This window comes from Vitis vinifera, chromosome 18 (genome assembly GCF_030704535.1).
Source record: "Vitis vinifera cultivar Pinot Noir 40024 chromosome 18, ASM3070453v1".
Taxonomy (NCBI): Eukaryota; Viridiplantae; Streptophyta; class Magnoliopsida; order Vitales; family Vitaceae; genus Vitis; species Vitis vinifera.
In genome coordinates this window covers 21,987,601-22,011,431 of record NC_081822.1, presented here as the reverse complement: position 1 = coordinate 22,011,431, position 23,831 = coordinate 21,987,601, and the positions used below count along the sequence as shown (strand labels likewise).

Sequence of the window (23,831 nt, the reverse complement as noted above, 5' to 3'; positions counted from 1 at the left end):
CGTGCGAATGGACCTGATGATGCCGTTTTATTTAAGCAATTTTGGAACTCATAGCTGCCCTCATCTTAAAGCAGACAACACTGCTTTCCTTTACACTGTCCGTAACCGATACGCTCTCTCCGATTCCCAAACGACATGGCCGAAACGCCGATCCAATTCGGGATTTTGGGCTGCGCCGAAATAGCACGCAAGGTATCGAGAGCGATAACGCTCGCCCCCAACGCCACGCTGTACGCCGTCGGCAGCCGTTCGCTGGAGAAGGCCAGGAGGTTCGCCGCCGCAAACGGATTCCCTCCCTCGGCTAAGATTTACGGCAGCTACGAGGCGGTGCTGGACGACCCCGGCGTGGACGCCGTGTACGTGCCGCTGCCCACGAGCTTGCACTTGAAGTGGGCTGTGCTGGCGGCGGAGAAGAAGAAGCATGTGCTTCTGGAGAAGCCTGTGGCTCTGAATGTGGCGGAGTTGGATCAGATCTTGGAGGCGTGCGAATCCAATGGAGTGCAGTTTATGGACGGTACGATGTGGATGCACCACCCTCGGACGGCTAAGATGAAGGAGCTCCTCTCCGATCCGCAGCGTTTTGGTCAACTCAAATCGGTATGTGACTGTGAATATATAGGAAAATTCTCCAAAGATGGAAATTATGGGTCTCAACAAACACCGTGGGTGAAAATTAACTTGGAATTCTGTCCTGTTTGGCTTTACAGAATTGCAAGGAAATGGAAAAAAGGATATGATAACTTGACCAGTTTCTTTGAATTTATGGTTAATCCGAACCAACCCTAAGAAACATTTAATCCAAGTTAAACCCGATCCGTTCTTTAACCCAACTTACTTAATCCAATCCATTCTTTAACCCAAGGTAATCAATCCAAATTCAACTCAATCTTATTTTACTAAACTCGGGTTGAACTAGATTGGTCAAGTTTAATTTGGGTTGATCGGGGGTTAACTCAAGATAAACTTGATTGTTCAGGTTGCATGATTCAAAGTCCACTCAAATTTTTTTTCTATATTATTTATACGAAATTTAAGATAATAATAAAAATATAAAAATAAGCTTACATATCTTTCAAAATAAAAATATGATATGATTATCATTTAATATTTTTTTTAATGTAAAAAAAAATGAATAATGTTTTATAAGATAATAATTATTATAAATATTATAAAAATATTAAATCATGTTCAGATTAAGCTTAAATTGTTTAAACCTTAGTCCGAAGTCAATCCAAATTGATTTCGGATTGAAAAAATTTGAGTAATGAAAATATTTACACTACTTTGTCCAAACATTAGGTTGATCGGGTCAACCTGTCCAAATTACACCCCTAAAAGGATATGAAATAGTTAGAAACAAAAATACCCCTCTAAGATATACGGAGGCTCCAATAGAATTCATTAAATAATATCATAATTATTAGGAAAAATATACTTCTTTTGAAACAAATAATATAAAAAGTATATTAATGTATAATAAAATTTGAAAAGCAAATAAAACCCAAAAAGGCGTTTTACTTTTTCTCTTCTTCTTTTCTTCTTCATTGCAAACTAATAATAATAATAATAATAATAATAATAAATAAATAAATAAATAAATAAATAAATAAAATTGGGAAATTTTTTAATGCTTAAAATATTTTTTATGATTAAATAAACTTCTCCATCTCGATTTTTAAACGATTTTTTTTTTTTGCATATTATAATTAAACAATTTACCTCTTAAAATTATTTAATGGTATGACTTCACTTTAAATAAAAAATTACAAATATAAAAAACTCATATATGAGGATATAATAATTATTTGAAAGTTTTGAATTTTACTAATATAAAGTTTTGTTCTTAAGACTTCCATCATTTTCTAAACTAAACCATTGAAAACATAGTTTATACACTAATATGGATATAATTTATACATGTGGATGAAATTTACACAACTATATAAGGATGTTATACTGACTATATAAAACAAATGTATTAACTATACAAGGGGTGTACAAGACTATTTTTTATGCAAGAATTCAATCGATCCTGAACCACTCATTTTTTTTTCTTATCACCAAAGACTACACACTCTCATGCCATACATTCCTTCATCACATACTCATCTCATACACTTTATTTAATTGATACATGACAATTCAAACAAGGTTGCCTTTTGTGTAGGATATTGGTCGATTTTGAACCACTCATTTTATTTCTCTTGTCACCCAAAGACTAGACACTCTCATGCCACACATTCCTTCATCACACACCCATCTCATGCACTTTGTTTGATTTGCACATGGTAATTTGAATACTTACTCACTAATAATGTTTGAGAAAAATTTTGTTTTTAAGTCTTCCACTGTTTTCTGAACTAAACCATTGGAAACATGGGTCATTAATCTACGTGGACACATTATTTATGCATGTGTATGAAATTTACAACATTTTATAAGAGTATTACACTAAATGTACAAGATAAATATACTAACTATACAAGGGGTATACAAGTTTACCCTTTATATAGGATTTTAATAGTTTTTGAACCACTCCTTTTATTTTTCTTATCACTTAAAGGACTACACACTTTCATGTCATACATTCCTTAATCACATACAAATCTCATGTACTTTATTTAACCAACACAAAACAATTTGAATATTTACCCCACTAATGATGTTTAGGGAAAAAAATTATTCTTAAGTCTTTCATCATTTTCTAAACCTAACAATTGGAAACATGGTTCACATATCTATGTAGGCATATTATTTATGTATGTGCATGGAATTTGCATCCTTTTACAAGAGTGTTGCACTAATTGTATAAGGAAAATGTATTAATTATACAAGGGTCCGGTGTACAAGCTAGCCTTTATATAGGATTTCAATCGATTATGTACTACTCTTTTTATTTTTCTTGTCACTGAAGGACTACACACTCTCATGTCACACATTCCTTCATCACACACCCATGTCATGTGTTTTATTTAACTCACACATGACAATTTGAATGCTTCATTACTAATGTTTGAGGAAAAATGGTGTTCTTAAGTCTTCCACCATTTTCTAAACCAAACAATTGGAAACGTAGTTCATACACCTAAGTGGACACATTATTTATGAATCTACATGAAATTTGCACTACTGTGCAAGTATATTACACTAACTATACAAGACAAATGTACTAACTGTACAAGGGGTGTACAAGATTTCTAATAGGTTTTGTGCAATTTGTAAACAACTTGAACTTGAGATTAAGACGATTATTGATATGTTTTTTTTTTTATCAAATGATTAAGACCTTCCCTACCAAAATTAAAATATAGGAAATAAAATTAAAATTAATCATGTTTGAATTGTTTATTACAAGTAAATTGAATGAAATATATATTTTTACTATTTTACCCTTATAAACATAATTTCACTTTTATCAATAGAGGTTAAAAAAATTATATTTAAATGGAATTAAAAATGAACAAAAATTATTTTTTGTAGCATTTTTATTTTTTTAAATCATTAATTAAAATTATGGAATTAATTTTAAAATTAAATTTTTTGGTTGTAATTATAGTTTTGAAGATTCCATGGTTTTTATCTTAATAGGAAAATGTTTATTTTAATGGGTTTTTATCTTTTGGGGGGGGGGGGGGGGGGGGGGGGGGGGGGGGGCCGGGGGCGCGGGGTGGTTGAGTGTGGTGTGTGGTGATTAGGTAATTTTGAAATGAAGAAATTTTTAATAATGGGAACACTTTGATTCTGCCAATTATTTGTGTGTGTATGTATATGAGTGTTTACTTTATTTCTATAATAATGTGAGAAATAATAAACAACATATGTCTAATTTGTAAATTAGAAAAAAAAAACATAATAATATTTTATGAGGTGTTTAATATATATGAGAAGTTATGTACAACAAGTATATAATAGAAAAACATTTTCTAAGGTATTTAAAAAATATTTATTCTATATACTATAAGTTTAAAAAAAAGAATAATATCTCATGAGGTATTTAAAAAATATTTACTTCAAAAATATATTTAACAACAATTATTAATTTTTAACCATTCATCTCCAATATTCAATTTATTTGAGAAAAATGATGGGTGGAAATAGTGTCCCATCCCAACAATCATTTTACTTGGTGTCACTAATAAATGAGAGAAGAATAAGATAAATGAAGAGAGAGAGGTGAGAGTAGGGGTTGTTTATTTTCATTTAACGGTTAAGGGTATTTTAGAGATTTTTGAAAGATAATATTTTTTGCCATAATTTCCGCTCCATCCTTAAGTTTTAAGCTCAAATATGGGTGATAGGAGGATGTTGGACCAATCATTAGGCTCAAATAACCTGAAAGCACAATTCTCCCTATCTATTGGAATTGGTCTGAAATTCCTAGGACAGGAATTTGGAATTAACACTATAGCCCTGTTAGGAGAGAAAGGAAAGAACAACGTTTGGTGAGGCAAAAAAAAGGGAAAAGACATTACTAGGTTACCTATTATTTTGTTCTATTTTTGGAACTTTCTTTATTGTATTTATTTATTTTTTCTTTTCGCTTGTCATTTTCTACCTGTGCACTTGTACTGTAACAAAATGAATAGAGGGCAAGACAAAATAAGCAAAAGTAAGGAGAGGAAAAAAGATTAATTGTCATAGGAGCTAATACATATTTTAATAATTTTTATTTAATTTATTTAACCATTGATAATGATTTTTTTTAGATATTCAACTGTTTAGATCAAGTGGGTTATGAAATGGAAATGTTGCATTAAGCCCTTTTTGATAATTATTTTCGAAACTAATTTTCTATTATTTAGAAATGAAAAATAGAAAAAAAAAAAAACAAGCTTAATCCCAATTTTGCCTTCTTGCTATGATGTTTTGCATCAAATTATCAGGAATTTTCTTTTGTAGTGACACATCTTATGGTGATTAGGTAGGCCAGCGAAGGTTCAGGCTATTATTTTAATTCTGCATTTAGTTTTGATATTGTTTCTCAAGAAAGGAAGCAGAGCAATGACATGAGCTTCCCATTATTTCTTTGGTTTTTCATATTCCTGTTCAGTTTTCTCCCTTTTTTCAGTTACATGATGTACTCTTCAATATAAGGTGAGGACGTATATTTAACTATACTTTTTGGACTACTTATTGTTTCATTGACCTCGTGCTCAAACTCATAGGTAGGGTTCCACTCAAATGGCCAGCAACCAATAAATCTCGCCATATTTCATAAAGAATATCAGGAATCCCATGTAGAAAATCAATATTTCTTTTGGAATTCCGCTTGCTTGGATGAGGTTTTTTGTTTAATTTGCAATGTGATAAGATTGAAAAATGAACTTTGTCTTTGCCTTGTAAATGTATTGTCCTTTTAGCTATTGATGAAGTTGACATTTAAGAGCTAGGAGCATAGGATACATGCTTAACAACTCTCCATGTCCTTATCATCTTGTCTATTCCATGATAGCTGTTTGGAGAAGAATATCTTCCAAAGATTGACCTCTCCTTGGTTCCACAGGTGCAATCCTGCTTCACATATTTGGCTACTTCTGATTTTCATGAGAATAACATTCGTGTTAAGCCAGACCTTGATGCCCTTGGTGCTCTTGGTGATGTTGGGTGGTACTGCATTAGGGCAATCCTGTTTGCTGTTGACTATGAACTGCCTAAATCAGTGAAAGCTTTGCCTGGGACTGTTTTCAATGAAGCAGGGGTACTTACATCATGCGGGGCTTCTCTACTATGGGAAGATGGCAAAGTAGCAACCTTCAATTGCTCCTTCCAAGCCAATTTGACAATGAATATAACTGCTATTGGAACAAAGGGAACTTTGCAGGTTCAGGACTTCGTTATTCCTGTTAAAGAGGACAGTGCCGCTTTTTCTGCTGGTATAGAGTCTTGGTTCAATGACCTCGTGACAGGGTGGAAAACAATGCCAAGCGAGCATGTCGTCACAACAGATCTTCCTCAGGAGGCTCTCATGGTGAAAGAATTTTCCGGTTTGGTTGCAGACATTAAAAGAAATGGTTCAAAACTTGAGCAAAAGTGGCCAACTCTCAGTCGGAAGACACAGCTGGTGCTGGATGCTGTGAAGGTCTCAATCGAGAGGGGGCTTGAGCCCGTTGAGCTTTAGTGGTTTGATAAAACTTTCCCATCCTATGTTTGGTTTTTAGTGCCTTGGACTTGATGAGTGCTTCTTTTGAATGAACTTTGCTGGACGTTGCTAAATTAGTAAGTAAAGAAGGCTTGTTTCTATGTTATATACATGGGCCAATACTTGAAACGCTTGCCATTCTACTATTCTTATGCATGCATAATCGATAGGACTAGTCTTAACATGAAATTATAGACGACTCCAGTAGTGGCCATGTTGAATTGGGTTTACGATTCAAGTCATCTCATGCTTTTATGCGTGTTTAGAGTCTGGTTGAAATGATCTATACTAACATTGCCGATGTCCGTAGCGGCCATATCAACTGAATAGGGCATTTACACCCTTCGATGCACGATGATTATATGGATGAGACTGTGAGCCACCAATAATAATCTTTTTCAGTACAAGAATTAATAATTTTTCCACACAAAAAGATGAAAAACAATGAAGGAGATCATAATTATGTAAAATTTATCATACCATGTTTTCTATTATTTTTTAATATATATATATAGGAACAATTATAAAAATTTAATTGTTATAAAAACTAAATTTTTAATAGAATTATGATTCTAAATTTTAGGAAAGAACCAAATTGAAATATTAATAATTCTAATATCCTAAGGAAACATAGTTTTGGTTTAATTAGGATTTTTACATTATCCACTTGAAACCAAACTCTTCAAATTTCACCATCCTCTTCTTCTTCAACTTGAGTAATGTTTCCACCTTGATTGACTTTACAAGAAATTTTGCAACTTGATTTTTAGAAGAACAAAAATCAAGCATAATTTCTTTGTCTTTCACCAAATCACGAATGTAATGAAATTTGATGTCAATGTGTTTACTTCTTCTATGAAAAAATGGATTCTTAGTTAATGCGATTGTTGATTTATTATCACAAAAAAAACTTTATGAGAACTTCCTGAGTTTGTTTCAAGTCAAAAAACATTTGATGCTACCTTTTGAGTAGCACCACTATTGACTGCAATATACTCAACTTTCACTGTCAACAAACTAACTACCTATTGTTTCTTTGATGACCAAGAAAAAACTTCTGAACCTAGATTAAATGCATAACTCAAAGTACTTTTTCACTTTTCTACATCACCTATCCAATCACTACATGTGGATCCAATAAGCTCAATCTTGTTATCGTATGCATAAAATATATCATCACTTTGCGTACCTTTAATCTATCGTAAGATACGCTTTACTACTTATTAGTGAGATTGGCATGGAGACTCTGTAAATCTACTTACAAGTTTAACTCCAAATACAACGTTGGGTCATATAGAAGTCAAATATTGTAGACTTCCAATCATTCATCTAAAATTTGTTGGATCAACCAATTCATTTGAGTTATCTTTTCCTAATTTTAGTCTTTCTTTAACTAGAGTTATAAAAAGATTACATAATTCCATCTTGAAAATTTTAAGAATATCACTTGCATATGTCTTTTGAAAAATAAAAATACCTTTATCTATTTGAATTACTTCAATCTCAAGAAAATAGGACATTAATCTCATATTTGTCATAGCAAATTGACTAATCATCACTTCTTTGAATTTTATAATCATCTTCAAATTTTTACTAATGATAATTAAATCATCTACATATAAACACATAGTAAGAATGTTACCTTGTAAATCAAATTTGACATATAAAGTTTGTTCATAAGGATATCTTTGAAATCCATTCTTCACTAAACAGGTATCAATACTTGTGCAACGTGCTCTTGGTGCCTGCTTTAATCCATACAAGGCCTTTTTTTTTTTTTTATAGCTTATATACCTTTTTTTCTTCCCTTTTTATCATATATCCTTGAGGTTGTTTAACATAAACCTCTTCTTCAAGTTCACCATTCAAGAAAGTTAATTTCACATCCATTGGAATCTTCCAATTGTTTTGTGATCAAGAGAAATAATTATACAAAGAATGTCAAGTCTAGCAATGGGTGCATATACTTAAAAAAGGAAAAAAAAAAAAATTACTACCTAGTTTTTGCTTGTAACCTTTTGCCGCCAATCTTGCCTTGAAGTGATCAACTTTTCCATTTATCTTGCACTTGGTTTTATATACCCATTTGACACCAATTGATTTCATAGCACTAGGGAGATTAGTAAGATCCAATGCATTATTTTTCTCAATTGTGTGAATTTCTTCATCCATAACTTTAAAGCCAACAATCATCTCGAGTAGCTTCCTCATAACTTAATGAATCATAATTTGTAAAAAAAAAAAAAAAAAATCATCAATTCATTACTTATTGGGTCACTGTAATCACCAACCACATAATCTTGCAAGTGTATAGGCTTGATAACTCTATTGAATATGTAGTCATAATTGGTGCACTAGTAGACTACATACTTTGATCTTCACTTTGCTCTTAAAGATGAATATGAACACTTAATTGTCTTTTTTCATTAGAAGACTAATCCTATATTGCTTGATAATAATAAAAAATCAAATCATGACTAACAATAACCTTCTTGGTTTGTGGATTGTATAGTTTATAAAAAAAATGCACTTTTCACCTTTAATATCATGTTTTTTTCTAGAATGCATCAAACACATAAACATATGCTATGCAGTCAAACACTTTAGATGACCAATGTTAAACTTTCTATGACTTCAAGACTCTTGTGGGGTAAGCACTTCTAATGGTGCTCCTATTCAATAAATAAACTACATAAGAAACTGCTTTGACCTAAAATATTTTTGGCAATTTTTTTAAGTTCAACATATACCTCACCATATCTATAATTGTTTAATTTTTTTTTCTCTTTGCAATTCCTTTTTGCTATAGAGTGTAACTTGTAGTCAATTGATCTTCAATACCAATCCACGATTCCAAGTAAAACCTCTAAAATGTGACTAAAATAAGAATGATCAACTCATTGAAAATGAAGATCTAACTATCTCAATGAAGGGGGTATACCCCAGATGATACACAAAGATAAGAATGCAACAAATGAAATCAAAATGAGGGAATGCCACAAACAAAATGAAAACGATAATAAACTTTGAACTAAGATATAATGAACAACTCCAAGCTATGGGCTCTAAAGGCCTAAAGGAGATCACAATCCACAACTCCTAGTCAAAAAACTAAGGGTGACCACGATAAGGATGATCAACTCATTGAAAAGAAAGGGGCATACCCTAGCTGATATTTAAAGATAAGGATTCCATAAACAAATTTGTAATAAAGGAATGCTATAAATGAAATGGAAATGATAATAAACTCTAAACTAAGATATAATGAATAACTCCGAGCTGTAGGCTCTAAACACATTACCAAAACATTAAGTATTATCAATCCATTTATATTTACTTTTGCGATGAATTTAAGCTATCACAAATTTCTAATACACCTATTTCGTCACTAATTTAATTTTCTATCGCTTATATTCAAATATTTACCAACAATAATTGCAACAACAAATACTTGTCGAGAAAAATATTATTGTGATGGATTTAAACTATTGCAAATGCTCAACTAATATACTTTGTAACAAAATCAATTTACCTGTAAAAAAAGAAAAAAAAAAGTGAATTTTCATAAACAATTTTTCTATAAAAATTACTACCCACTAAAATAGTGTTATTATAGTCAATAATAATACCACACATAATTTGTTCCAAAAATAATTTTTGCCTTATGAATATGAAATCTTTTTACCATAGTTATATGATAAATATGATCTAGCCAATGACAAAACAATTTTATGATTATTTTTTTTAGTTTCCTAAAATATTTATAGAGAACATACTTTTTTAAATCATAATAGTTTTAACATTTTAATATTTTTTAGCCACCTTTTTTTATTATCCAATATATATATATATATTGGTTTTTAAGGATATATTGGGAAATATTGATGGATATTCTGACACAAAATATTGGTGAGATGAAAATTGATTAAAACTTATGAAAATGTTGAGAAAAAAATGTAAATAAATGGTATAAAAAGTAATAATAGAAATTTTGATGTTATTTTATTAAATAAATTAGTACATGTATAATATAATGTGTGACATCCAATAATATTATTTAAAATTTAAAAATACATTTTAACTAAGATAGGAACAATCAACTCACTAAATAGAAGAGGGTATGCCCCAAATGATACTCAAATATAGGAATGTCATAAACAAAGCTGGAATGAAGGAATATTATAAGTGAAAACTACAAGATAATAAACTTTTAACTAAGATAAAATGAACAGCTCTAGGCTATAGGCTCTAAATGCCTAAATGAGATCATGATTCACAACTCCAAGTTAAACCACTAAGGGTGACTAAGATAAGGATGATCAACTCACTAAATAAAACAGGGTATGCCTCAGATGATACTCAAAGAGAGGAATGCCATAAACGAAATCGAAATTAAAGGAATGCTACAAACGAAACTAGAATGATGGAATGATGTAAATGAAAACTGAAATATAATAAACTCTGAATTGAAATAAAATGAATAGCTTCGAGTTATGGGCTCTGAATACTTAATGGAAATCATGATTTGCGACTCCAAGTTGAACCACTTAAAGGTGAGTAAAGATAGAGATGATCAACTCATTGAAAAGAAGGTGTATACCCAAAATGATACTCAAATATAAGAATGCAACAAATGAAATCAAAATAAAAGGAATGCCACAAATGAAGCTAAAATGATGATAAACTCTAAACTGGAATATAATGAACAACTTCGGGCTGTGAAGGGGTATGCCCTAGATGATGCTTAAAGGAAAAAATGCCACAAAGGAAACCAAAATGAAAGGATGCCACAAACATGCATGTCAAAGGGGTGTGTCCTGAACAAAATGAAAGAAGGGTGAGTACGAGGATTACAAATGAGAACACCTAACATAAATGGGAACAAAGGAGTATAATCTATAGCCAAAACAACTAAAGGACTTAAGAGAAGGTGCAATTGAGATAATGAACTCAATGAAAGGGAGAACAGGCCTAAGATGATAATTCATAGGAATTAGCAAATGAATCAAGAGGCCACAAAGTCAACAGAAGATTGTATAATCTCAATGAAAGGGGTATGGCCCAATGTGCAAGGTTAAAAATGACAAATCATCCACCAAGGTAAAACTGTAAGGAGGTATGCCCTAATATCAAATAATGATTAATATAACAATAAGAGTCATATCAAAACTTTGTCCAACACTTGAACTATAATTGTCAGCATGACATATGAGATGCTCAACTGAGAAAAAACAAGATGCTGATCAAATGCTCTCAATAAGGTGACATCAAATTTAACACTCTGATGAGATATCAACATATTGCTCAAGAAAAATTTTCGATGAGAAGAAACTAAACTCGTCAACTACACCGAAATCATAAACATTCTCACTTATCTAATTGGGTATAAATACTCTTGAAGAAACTATGGTAATCGTGAGGTCTCCAACTCAATGATAATGCTCTAAGAAATCAAAATATAAATTTGTCCATGTCTAAAATGAAATACTCCAAATCAAATCTCAAAAGGATGACTAGAATGACAAGAGGTTTGATAGTCTCAAGAATAGAAACATGTCCCTAATGAAGCCCCAATTGAATATGATGTGAATATGATAAGCTCAAAGTGGGGAAATATGCCCCCTAGTATAGGATCTCGTGGACTCGCATTTTTCACATGCATTCTCACTCAATAGCATGACTCACTTTTTATTTGTGAAAATTTTGATTTTTAGGAAAAAAAAGTTGAAGCCACCAGTTATTTTTTATTATTTTTAAGAAAGGAAATCAAAATAAGAAATAAAATCCTAAATTGTGACTCTTAGAAGGGAAAAGCAAGTTTGTGAAAACTGAGTTAGGATCCGGTGGTCAAGTTACCTATCAGGAAGGTACGGTGATAAGTCATTGCACTCCTCTAAGCCCTAAAATCAGGTTTCTATTAATCAAGTTAAAGCAAGTATGGAAATTGACTGGTTAATTGGTGGATACCAAGGACCAAGAGTCATGGACTAAAACAAATCATGCATGATAATGAGGAATAAATAAATAGACAAGGTAGAGATGAGAGCATATCTGTGCAGCAAGAAAAGTGCCTCAAAGAAACAAGGTTAGTGTACCATAGCAAATAATCTCACACACTTTACAAATCGGACCAAAGTCAATAAATACATAACATACATTTCACTTGGATTATTATAAAGGAAAATATCATGGATGTTGAGCTCCCAACAAGGCCCAATTTTATTTTTGCATGAACTAATCCTATAAATTCTAACTCTAATGATAATAGAGGAATCACAGGAATTTGGAAGGAATTCCATTATTTTTGGAATTATGGAATTTATTCATATTTATTAAAAATAGAGAAAATCAAGAAAATTGTTGAAAATTAAAGAAAATTAAGAAGGTGCATGCTAGGAGAATAATGGTTGCAAGTGTTTATTAAATGTCAGTATTTTAATGCCTAAAAATGTTTAAGGATGAATTTTTAAAGCTGAGATTATTTGAATGAAAAAGATTTTGAAAACCCAATTTAAAACATGTAAGATCACAAGGAAACAACAGAAATGCATTTGGGAGAGGACAGTGTGCACCAAGGTAGCCATGCAGGAGTGAGGCCCAGGGATAGGACTGCGACTGCACCGCTGGTGGTTGCATGAGGAGACCTATGCATATTGCTGGTAGTCTGGAGAAGAACTTACCGTAGTGATTTCCGAGTCCATGCTCACTGGGTTTTGGCGCACTACCTCATCAACCAAGGCACTCCAGCTCAACTCTAGTTCCTCAGAATCCCAACTTGAATCATCAACAGAAGCTTGTGGTAGAGTAGTCAGGTCCAGTTCCAGATCAGATTTCCTGTGCTGCTACTCATTCTCTAGCTTCAAGTCCTCAACATTATAACTGACTCATCCATTTTCTCACAATTCACTTTTTTATTCTGCAGCTCAACTACTGTGTTCTCTTGTTCATTATGAGCTCCATTTTTTATTTTCGAAACTTCAAGAAAACCTTAGTCACCGGATTTGATTGTTTCCCCAGTATTCTCTTCTACTTCAGCATGTGAAACAAAGAACTGGAAATATGAGTGATTAACCTCTAGCAGTCTTAACCGGTTAGCTGCAACCTGCATGAGAAAATTCACCTGTTGATGCTCACATGTCCCATTTTTCATCCATATGAAGCCCTTGAACTTATAGAAATCCATGCGAAAAAACAAGTAATGAAATCTTTAGGACACCCTCCATCTCACTGAGATAGACCTCCACTACAGCTTGTGTATTTCCACTATCTTTCATAGGCCTAGAAAGAGAATGGTAAGCTAGAAGGCAAGCATCTGAATTCTTTAATGCTTGTCTCATGGGTATTCGGTTTATGGGATTCCATGTCACAAACATCCAACCGACAGGCAACAAGTCGCAACTTCTTAGTGTTTTCAGCTCAGGATACTCACATGCCAGGTCCAGGAACTCATTGAGCAAAAGCTGAACTTTTCTGATTAATACCATTTCCCCGACCCTCTATTTTGGCAACCATTTTGGGCATCTCATACCTGTAAAAGGAATCATCACTATTCCCAGCACCTATGTTCTGCAAAGCCATCTTTGCTTCAGAATAAAGAGACCAGAAAAAGGACTAAATATCAGCAGGGAGCAAATGTTGAATTCAATATGTGGGCAGCAGTATTCTTGACACAGGAAAACTAATTGTCTCTATCTAGGAAAGGTTGCGTCCAACTTCTTTCAACTTAGTCACACCTTCCTTGTAGACTACAGCACATGTATATTGACCAGTGCTCAGTGGAACCTCAAAGAAGAAATCTCCAGTTTCTTTAATTATTTCCATGGGGTTCTCCAAGTTGCTTTGAGTATTGCTTGCCAGATATTCTCCAAGTGAACCCTCCTAGTTACCTCTTTAAAAATGAGTGGAGCTAGTCTTTTTTATATGGGCTTTTTCTGCCAAAAGTTGGGTTCTTTCAATATCAGAGTTAAGAACACATTGCAAGGTTGATGTGTCATCCCCAACCACTTCTTGCTCTACGCGTAATATCTGGTAGAAACTGTATTGGATGTCTCTTGAAACATTGCTGATTTAGTGGGGAAGGAGTTATCCCGCTTGTTTTTATCTTTCCAACCGAATCACATCCCAATTGCTTTCATCTGGTTCAAGCCCAGAAGGAGCAACCTGCTACCTAGATCCCACCTGCCACTGATAAGCCAGAGCATAGGCCATGACCCTTTTACGCTTAGCTGCTAGCATTGCCATACTGAAACGTGTAACTGCACTGATTGCCCTGACTTAAAACAACTATCATCTGAAGGTTATACTCCTGGATTGCATATTTGGTCCCAACACGATGCCAATGAAGCTATAGATGAACTCCCAGTCAAGAATACCAATCACTCTATCCTCAATGGGATGAGATACAAGATTGTCATTTGAAAGTCTCCATGAACTAGGCCTGCTGTCACTCCCAAACCCATAAGTTTAGATTCCTCAAGGGAATCCAGAAATGGAATTGCTCTATGGTCAAGGACCATCTTTTCTCATGCTGAGCAAACACGTACCTGTTGATTTAGAGGATCCACTTTTATGCTGGTGTTACCAAAACCACATATCCGGTGACCATTATACATTCTGATTGGTTTTGGCTTAAACTACAATTCATGTTGTTGTGCTTGTGCATAAATAACCTCTTTCAAACTCACTTCAAGCATATCTCCAATGCCATCCATCTAAGTTGTGCCACCCAGAGTAGAGGCAACTTACTTAGCCTCCTCTTTTGATTGCGTATGTGAAAGTAAAGAAGTCTTTAGCCTTTCCGCTTCAGTTGTTAACGAGTCCACCTTCTCTGTTCTTTCACCATCTCTTTCTGTAGGCCATCCAGTTCCATATGATCCCTTGCATTTGTGATCTTTGAGTTGTTGAGGAATTGAACAGTAGTCATTTGTACCCATCTGAGTGATGAATGAATCCGAGAGAGGAAGAGGTCCAATGGAAGCAGTATCAATAGTCAAGGTCAACCTGGAGATCAAGTCCTTGCTTGAGAATATTTCAACCTTCTGATCTTGGAGTGGGAAAACTTCCAGTGGTACTATGCACAGAAGCCAAGAATAGGAGTTTGACAAGGACCATATGAGATAACTCCAGTGCTGCCAGTGACGGGCCTTAATTGTTCATTGCTTCATGTATGCATGAATGGCCTTGTTCTGGATGCATCTTCATTCTGCTGGTATCTGTGGCCTCTATGTTGTGATTGATGTTCCATTTCAGATGAGGCCAGAAACTGATACAGTGTACTTGGTGGCATGCTGTTAAAGTCTCCAGCAAGCATAACGAGGATGTGGCCTCATAAGCATCACCTAGTAATGCAATGATTTGCATCCCAGGATCAATCTTGTCAAGAAAGCCAACTTTCATTGCATTTCCACGGCAGCCCAAGGTATTGCAATGCTTCATTCCAGTAGATTAGCCTTGGTGTCTCACCCCTAGGCTGGTTTCAAGACAGATCAGTAGTTTTCGGGTTGGGAATCTTCAACAGCTAGTTCATCAGCATGTACCAGCAATGCTATGTCTAGTCTACCCAAGGTTGCAAAATCGAAGTCTTTCTTCGCAATAGGTTTTCATCTTCTCATAACTGACGCAGAACTATGTCCTTACTTATTAGTTAACATATCAATGGTTTGATAGTTTGATTAATTGATATGATATTGTTTTCCTAAATATTTTGAGTGATCTTTCATTTATGAAGTTCTTTTAAATGTGAGGCTTCTCTCTATTATCCCTAGAGTTATTTTAATGACTATCTAGACTCTAAGATTGGAGTAAATAAAGAATTTGATGTATAGGTAATGTAAGATTTTCTATTTTTCTTAATTAATAGGGAATCTTTTAAGTTTGATTTCTAAATTAGATTTTAGATTTATGAAATTCATGAAAATTATGCCAAATTTGATAATTTTTGAAACCAAACAGACACCATAAGTTTGTCGGTTGATACTTACAACGTGGGATGTCAATTTTAATTGTCTTAAGAACTTACACATCTGATTCAATGCTTATAATGTAATTCAACTTAAAAATTGAATAGTTAAATTCAACTTTTCTCCTCAAAAGATAATTTCTTATTAGCTCTTCATGAAGAGTTTTAAATTTATAAATAATCTTTTAATTGTTATATATATATATTTTTAAATACCTAATTTTTTAAAAATCTTCTCATTCTCACATGTACCAACACAAAGTTGATTCCTTGTGATTGCATAGAAAAATGAAATATTTTCTATCCTCTTTATAAATAATAAAACTTGTAATTAAAATTTTTTATAAATGTTAATTGTTTATATTCTATATATTATATGTTAAAAGTATCACAAAGAAAAATGAAGCTTGTGGACATGAATGGATGGAAGGTCTTGTTATCAAACTAAAAGGCATTAGGTTAGTTCCAATTTGGTAGTAGAACACGTAGAATAGACCCAATGAATCAAATTAGAGGGAAGTCTCCTAGAATGCTGAGGCTTCTTCTAGAGTCGGCTTTTCTTCAACCACCCTTGTGTGGGATCGGTGGACCCATTCTTAAACCTCCTAAAATCGTTTTTTGTCATTAGTGACATATTTATTTTTAAATGTTTATTTTAACCAAAGTTTGCAAACAATTTTAAAAATCAGACTTGTTATACATTTTTACTTTTTATTAGTTTTTAAAATTTGATAACACAAATAAAAAAAAAAAAGGGATAATTTTTTTAAAGGTTTTTAAATCAATTTTAAAATGAGAAATTTCACTTGTGATTCAGGTGTTGTTTGTTTTTTTGAATTGATTTTAAATAGAATTTAAAATTAAGTAGAGCTTAATAATATTGGGTAATAAGTTGTTTGATTTTGTAATATTTTATTTCTATTGAATACTAAGGAATAATAGTAATCAAGGCCATAAATCTTAAATAATAGTAATCGGGAAACAACTTTTCAAAAGCATCACTTGCCTTGATCCTAAGCATTTAGGGCCTAGTTCCTTTTGCTCTTTCTTACTCGACCTCTTACACCAATGACTCAATATGGAAGTCAACTCTTTGTCAAGGGCATATATATTCCTAACAATCTATTGAGCATTGCCAAACATAGGCCTACCCAACTAATAGTTCCTTCATGAAGAAAGAGTTGACCTCAACCCTTTTAGTCAACCTACCTTGGAGTAGCAACATAAACTATGTCTCTTCCCACACACTCTAATTCAATTAGCTTTCAACTCTCTCCCAACCTCCATCTCTGATCTCAAGCCGTAGGTAATCCATGCTTGTCAACCTTCATTCAGTTAAGATCTAACTTAAACCTTTGGAGAAGCATAGCCAAGGTTCACTTTCAATACTCTTTAGTGCAAGTGCTAGGTTCTATAGGCAAATAGGTCAATCACCACCTCTAGGAAGAGTATTATTAGATCACATCACTCATGGACCCTAGCTCAAGAGTTTGAGCACCAGTAATAACTATGAAATAACAAGGGTCAAAGTGCGAGAGATTTATTTTAGGGGAACAAAAAATTAAATAAACATAATAAGTCTAGCATGACTGATTATCAATTAATTATATATATTTTTAAATAAAGAAGTTCCAAGTCTGAATCCATCATTTATCTATAGCCCTTTGGCCTTGACAATATGAAACTATATTACAAATTTAAATAATTTCTCAATGTTTACATGTGAGACATTAACATTGGTTTGGAATTTTTTTTTTAAAAAAGGGGTTATTTGGACACATGACTCAAAATAACTCTCAAATTGTAAAAATGACCCCTCACACTTTAATTTTGTCGAGAAATAACTCTTTTTGGATACTTTTATCCTTCTTCATTTTGTTTGTTATAAAAATCATTATCTTTTCGTAACTATCTTATCTTACAAATAACTCATTCTTGCTTTCATTTTAGATGTTTATTTATATTAAGTAAAAATACAAGAGTCAAGTTTGATTTACAAAAAAACTTAACTAGAATTAAATTCATTTACAAATAATTTAACTACAGTCAATTTTTCCATTTCATCTATAAAGAACTCAATTATAATGATCTGAACTTTGTTGTTATTAAGTTTTATTTAAAAAAAAAAACTTAATTAGAGTTAATTTAACATTTTATCTACAAAAAAAACTTAATTATAAGTAAGTTCTTAATTAGAATATTTATATGGACTTAAACATTAAATGAAAGGATTATGTGATCTCATCTTCACATTTTAGAAGTTTAAATGAAACTACAAAAAAAAATTAACAAAAAATAGTAAAAATTACCACTAAAGGACAACCTCAAAAAATCCTAACAAAAATTCCACTAATAAAATCCCAACCAAAAAACCTGAACCAAAATCCTAGTTGAACATTCAAAAAAAAAAAAAAAGAAAGAAAGAAACACACACGAAAATCCAACAATACAATTGCAAAAAATGCCAACAAAAAATAACTACAAAAAACAACAACAAAAAAACCCTTAACAAAAAACAATAACCAAACACACACACATATAAAGGATAATGCAGGATCTTGATGAAGACTGCAAAAAACAACAAAAACCAACTCAAAAAAAAAAAAAAAACAAATGAAAGATCTTGAATAAGAAAAAAAGATGAGAGTTGTGATCGATTTTTATCATTTCTTCGATTTGAACCACACCCCCAAATTCACTAGGAAAGAACTTGGAAAATTCATTGGAAGAATGAGAAGGAAACGATTGGGGGATGAGGGAGAAATGTCATTTTGAGAAAAAAAGAAAAAAAGAAAAAAAAAAGGTAATATTATCCAAAATGATTCATTTTTTTTTTTAAGAATAAAGAAGAAAGGTCATTCTTATGATTTGAGAAGTATTTGAAGTCTTTTAGCCAAATATCTCTTAAAAAAAAAAAAAGTAAAGTGGTGTTTGTTTGTTTGTTTGCCTTTTTCTTTTCTTTTTTCTTTTTTTTTAAAAAAAAGCTTGTTATTGAAAGTAATTTTCTTTTAGATTTTAGATTGATTGTGTGTTTTTTTTTTTCAAAAAAATAATGCTTTTTAATTTATTTTTTTTTTTTTAAAAAGCTTTTAATTTTATTTTTAACTGAACAAAAAGAAACAAAATATTTAATTCTTTTTAATAAAATATTGATTTTTCTTTATTCATTAGTAACAATGACTAAGTTTGGGTAGAATCACTCAAGTGATAAGTGTATGGACTCACGGTTAGTGCTACATGCACCCAACTAGGCATCCAGATGCAAATGTCAATCATTCTTAGGCTTTCATAGCCAAGTATAAGGGGAATAGTCCCCATATGCTTTAATGAACCAAGATGCACAACCCTATAATAGGATACTGATTGTGGTCAAAATATACACTCTAATGACATATATATGATATGATTTATACTATATAAAGGGATCCACACACCCAAATTAAGTGCTAAGACCTTAGTTGCATATCTAACATATATTTTGAGCTTAATTTCGTGTTCAAATGAGGAAAAAAAATAGAAGTTACTAGAATCAATTTTAACCAAGGAAGAGGAAGGGATCAAATATGCTTAAAGAAGTATTTAAAAATTAAGAAGCATGGGGGGATCAAAACAAGGGAAAAATTAATAAGTCATGGGCTTGAAAGATGGGGAATGAATTGTTAAGACATTAAGTCTTGTTTATTTATCGGCAATTTTGTTCCAATTAATTTTTGGTCATAAAAGTCTTTTTAGATAATGACATGCTCTCCATTGAAGATCAAGGGTTGTTATTCATCCAATCGAAAAGTCATTGGTACATTTAAAAAGGTTTGGCTTATGGCATATAAGGATTATTTGAGGTATAAAAAGGTTTGGTATCATTTTTAAACTTAAAATGATTTTAAAAATTATTTTTCAAAAAGTAGAGGCCACTCAAGCGGTTAATCTCTCTCAAGTACTAAGGACGGCTTAAGTGATTAATCCTACTCAAGCAGTCAGCCTATACAAGAGGTAAGGACTGCTCAAGTAAAGTGCTAGCTCAAGTGGTCAAAGTTTGCTCAAGCAGTCATGCCAGTCCTATCGAGTTTAAAAACCTATTTTGAATGAATTTAACTTAAACTCTAATTTGAAAACTTGGGATACCAAAACTCTTATGGCTTTTGCCTATAAATAGATCTCTTTTAAACCCTTGTTGGTTACAAATCGGAGATTACAAAGATCATAGAGATCCTAAAAGATTGTTGAGAGACCTGCTATTCTTTGGAGGGACTCCTTGTGAGAAAAATCTAATTGCCACACCATTCATGTTCTTTAATTCAAGGATTTGAATCTTTGAATTGTTAGTTAAAGATTGTAATCCCTTTTAAGAAACCGAAGGATTTACTATGGAGCAATAGGGAATTGTTGCATCGCGGACATGGATCAAGTTGTAGGTGTTGTAGAGTAAGTCTTTAGGGTAAAACATCCAGGTAAATCTATGTAACTTGACTTCGAATAATGGATTTAGATTGGTAGGTCTTAGATCTCGTGGTTTTTTATCTCTACAGTTTGTGGGGGTTTTCCATGTAAAAAATTTGTACCTCATTGTCTATAGTTTTATATTCAATATTCTATTTGAATTGCCTAAAATAAATTAAATTGATTGTCCTTAATATCTTGCAAGGTGTAGACCTTCCATTTTATCCTCTTAGCACATGCCCTAATTAAGTGCTCTTTTAGAACTCTATAGTAGTTTTTTGTGGCCCATTGCTACTCATATAGCTTACCTCTTTGAGCCACTCTGGATACTAAGTACACTTTTGTGACAGCTTGCTTAGACATATTTAGGCCCATTAAGAACACTTGCCACATTTAGGTGCACCTAGTCCGCTTAGGCTTACCCTAACACCCCTAAGTCATTTAGATGACAGATGTAGCTTGCATCATTTGCGTGGCTCACGTAACTTGCATAGCTTGCATGTTTTTCTTTATGAATATGTGTTGTGTACTTATATTTATTTATTTATTTATTTTTTATTTACCTTTTTATAGTCATCATTTATTTTTGTTGTTATTATTTTTATTATTATCATCATTAGAATTGTTTTTTTATTATTGTTTCTATTATCATCATCATCATTATTATTGCTATTATTATTATTATTATTATTAAGATTGCATGAATTAATATTTTGCTATACTTGCATGTGGCTAATTTTTCTTGATTTTTTTTTTAAAATTTGCATGATTTTAGTTATTTATTTATTTATTATTCTTGCATGGTTCCTCCTCGTTTTTTTTTTTTTTGTATGGGGATTAGGTGACTTTGAAAGCAAGAGGACGGGCTGCATTGTGGGAAGATATGGAAATACTAGAGAATATTGATGTTGCTACCACATTCCTTAAGGATTGACCAGAATTTTTAAAATGTGAGAAAACTTATACTGAAAGCAAGAGAAGATGAGAGGAGGGGGACCCGCATCATGGGGACTAGGGTTGCACCATGGGGAATCGGGTTGCTGCATGGGAAAGTGAGGATCTGAGTAGAAGGAAATGAGATGAAGCGGACGGCTTAAGAGACTTTTCAAGGGGGGTTTCGAAGCAGAGGGCACGTAAAAAAATAAATAAATAAATAAAGAAGGCTAAAAACGGGGTACAAATGGGAGAAAAAATGAGGAGCAAGGACGGGAGATTTGATTTTGAGGGTCTCCTTACGATAAACCACACCATCCAAAACCCCCTTTATTCATCAGAGGACATCACCTTGTGACCATACTGAATCCAACATTGCTATTTGGACCGCGAGGATGCTTGCTTGCTATTTGCACCATAGAAGGACACACGAACACCATTTCGTGAGTTCCAAACCACATTCTGGAAAGTTGAGAGGAAATAATCCACATCAAATTTTGGAAGCCACGACATTTGGGGGGGTTATTGAGACTTAAGAGGAACATTTCCGACTTTCCAAGATCTTCGATCATTTAATCCACTGAAAGTAAGAAAATCAGAGATCATTGGCGAATGAGGTAGTGGTATGGTGCCTAATTTCGGGTACAATAGCCTTAATTTTGAGTTATATATCACGTTCGATCATCAAAAAGCAATGGATGACGGGGGTTCGGATTCTTCCATCCATATACCAATGATGGTGGTGATGGTGAGAGGGCCTTGTGGCGTGCCATCAAAGCCATCCAACAAGAAAGCTCCGACCCGAACCCCGTCATCTACACCGATGACCATGATGCTTCTTCTAATAGCTTGATGGCTCGTGTCGTTCAACGTTTTGGTGGAGTTTTCAAGGTGGGGGTTGAGAAGCAGGTTTGAGCGTGTTGGGGAAGAAATTCAAAGTTCTAGAAGGATTTTTCAGAAAAAAAAAATTCGCACATAGAGGGCGGTCCTTTCTCCATTTTTGAGAACGATGATTAGAATTTCTAGAGTGGTGGATGTTCATAATTTATTTTTATTTTTACAGGGACAACATTCATAATTTTTGCGAGGACTGTGATCTGAATTTTTTGAGAGGTGGACAAGGATTCGAGGACAATGATCAGAATTTTTCATGGGACAACGATCAGAATTTTTCCAAGGACCACAATCAGAATTTTTGGAGAAGAAGACGCAGCAAAAGAGCCATCATCCTAGCGCCCACCACCAGAATGTCAGTAAGCATGTCTCATGTTTAATTTTTAGTATTTGATTGTATTATTGAATTTGAAGTTTTCACCTTTGACATGGCAATTCTTAGGTTTTTAGATTCTCTCGTCATAATGCATGTTAGTTGTTTAGGTTGTTGGATTAAAATTCTTATTTTTGGGACATGGTAATTCTTGGGATGTTTAAGTTTGACATATTGATTTTAGTTTGCTTTACAAAATTCTTAGGATGTTGTTAGTTTCGTAAATTTATTGTAATTCATTTTTTTTTAAATTAAAAAAAAAAATCTTTAAGTGTTAGTCTTGATGGATATCAATGATAAGGTTTGACTTACATGCATTCATGTTCTTTATGTTAGTGTCCTTGAAAACTCCATATCTTCAAAACCTTCTTTTACTAAAAAATGAATTTTCTTTCATTATAAGTTTGGCTAATAGATCCCAAATGAAAAGTAGTAAAAAAGGTGATCCAAGCCGAGCTTCTCTTATTTTAAAATTCTTTTAAGAAAAAAAAAACTTATTTTGTGTCTATTGATTAGGAATCATCAAATCACTTGGTTTCTTTTACTTCCTCTAAAGTCGTTTTCAAAAAATACTTAAAGCAATAAAAAGCATCAGAAAAACATTCATTCTAGGTTTAGGCAAAAAACACATTCATTCTATCTTTTACTTAATTGTTGTCTTACTTAATATCTTTTATTATTTTCTTTTATTAATTGGTTTTTTTTTTGAAAAAAAAATAAAAAATGTAACACCTAATTCATCTCCTTCCACCCCTTCCCTTTCTTTAGTGATTTGCTTAATCAAATTGGCTATTGTTCACAATTATTATCAGATACAAATGTGTTAGGGAGAATGGTGGGTATGACTGGCAATTGAAAAATGACTTTTCAAGAAGGTAAATGGGTTGGTGGTGAAGATGATGAAAGGTTGAAGAGAATATGGCATCGAGTACAAATGTGGTGAGCCATTGTTTGCGATGGTGGTTTTCTCCATTTTTAAAGATGGGTTTTTTTTTTTTTTTTTTTTCAAAGTTGCAAGGGTGCTTGACTAGGTGAGGGTTTGAGATTTTTTTTATCTTTTTTTCCCAAACAACACTCCACACAATTCCATCTATGTC

General features: G+C 32.7%; 1 protein-coding gene across 1 annotated transcript; it reads left to right on the top strand.

Moving 5' to 3' along the window:
• On the top strand, window positions 1-6,245 carry LOC100260276 (uncharacterized oxidoreductase At4g09670). Its single transcript, XM_002265036.5, has 2 exons — window positions 1-597; window positions 5,504-6,245. Exons 1-2 carry the CDS (start codon window positions 136-138, stop codon window positions 6,116-6,118), a joined length of 1,077 nt encoding a protein of 358 aa, XP_002265072.1. The 5' UTR covers window positions 1-135; the 3' UTR covers window positions 6,119-6,245.
• Window positions 6,246-23,831: the final 17,586 nt, after the last annotated feature.

Coding starts and splice junctions, on each gene's coding strand:
- LOC100260276 (XM_002265036.5), top strand. CDS start 136: ATGGCCGAAACGCCGATCCAATTCGGGATTTTGGGCTGCGCCGAAATA. Junction 598..5,503: donor GTTTTGGTCAACTCAAATCG/GTATGTGACTGT, acceptor TTGGTTCCACAG/GTGCAATCCTGCTTCACATA.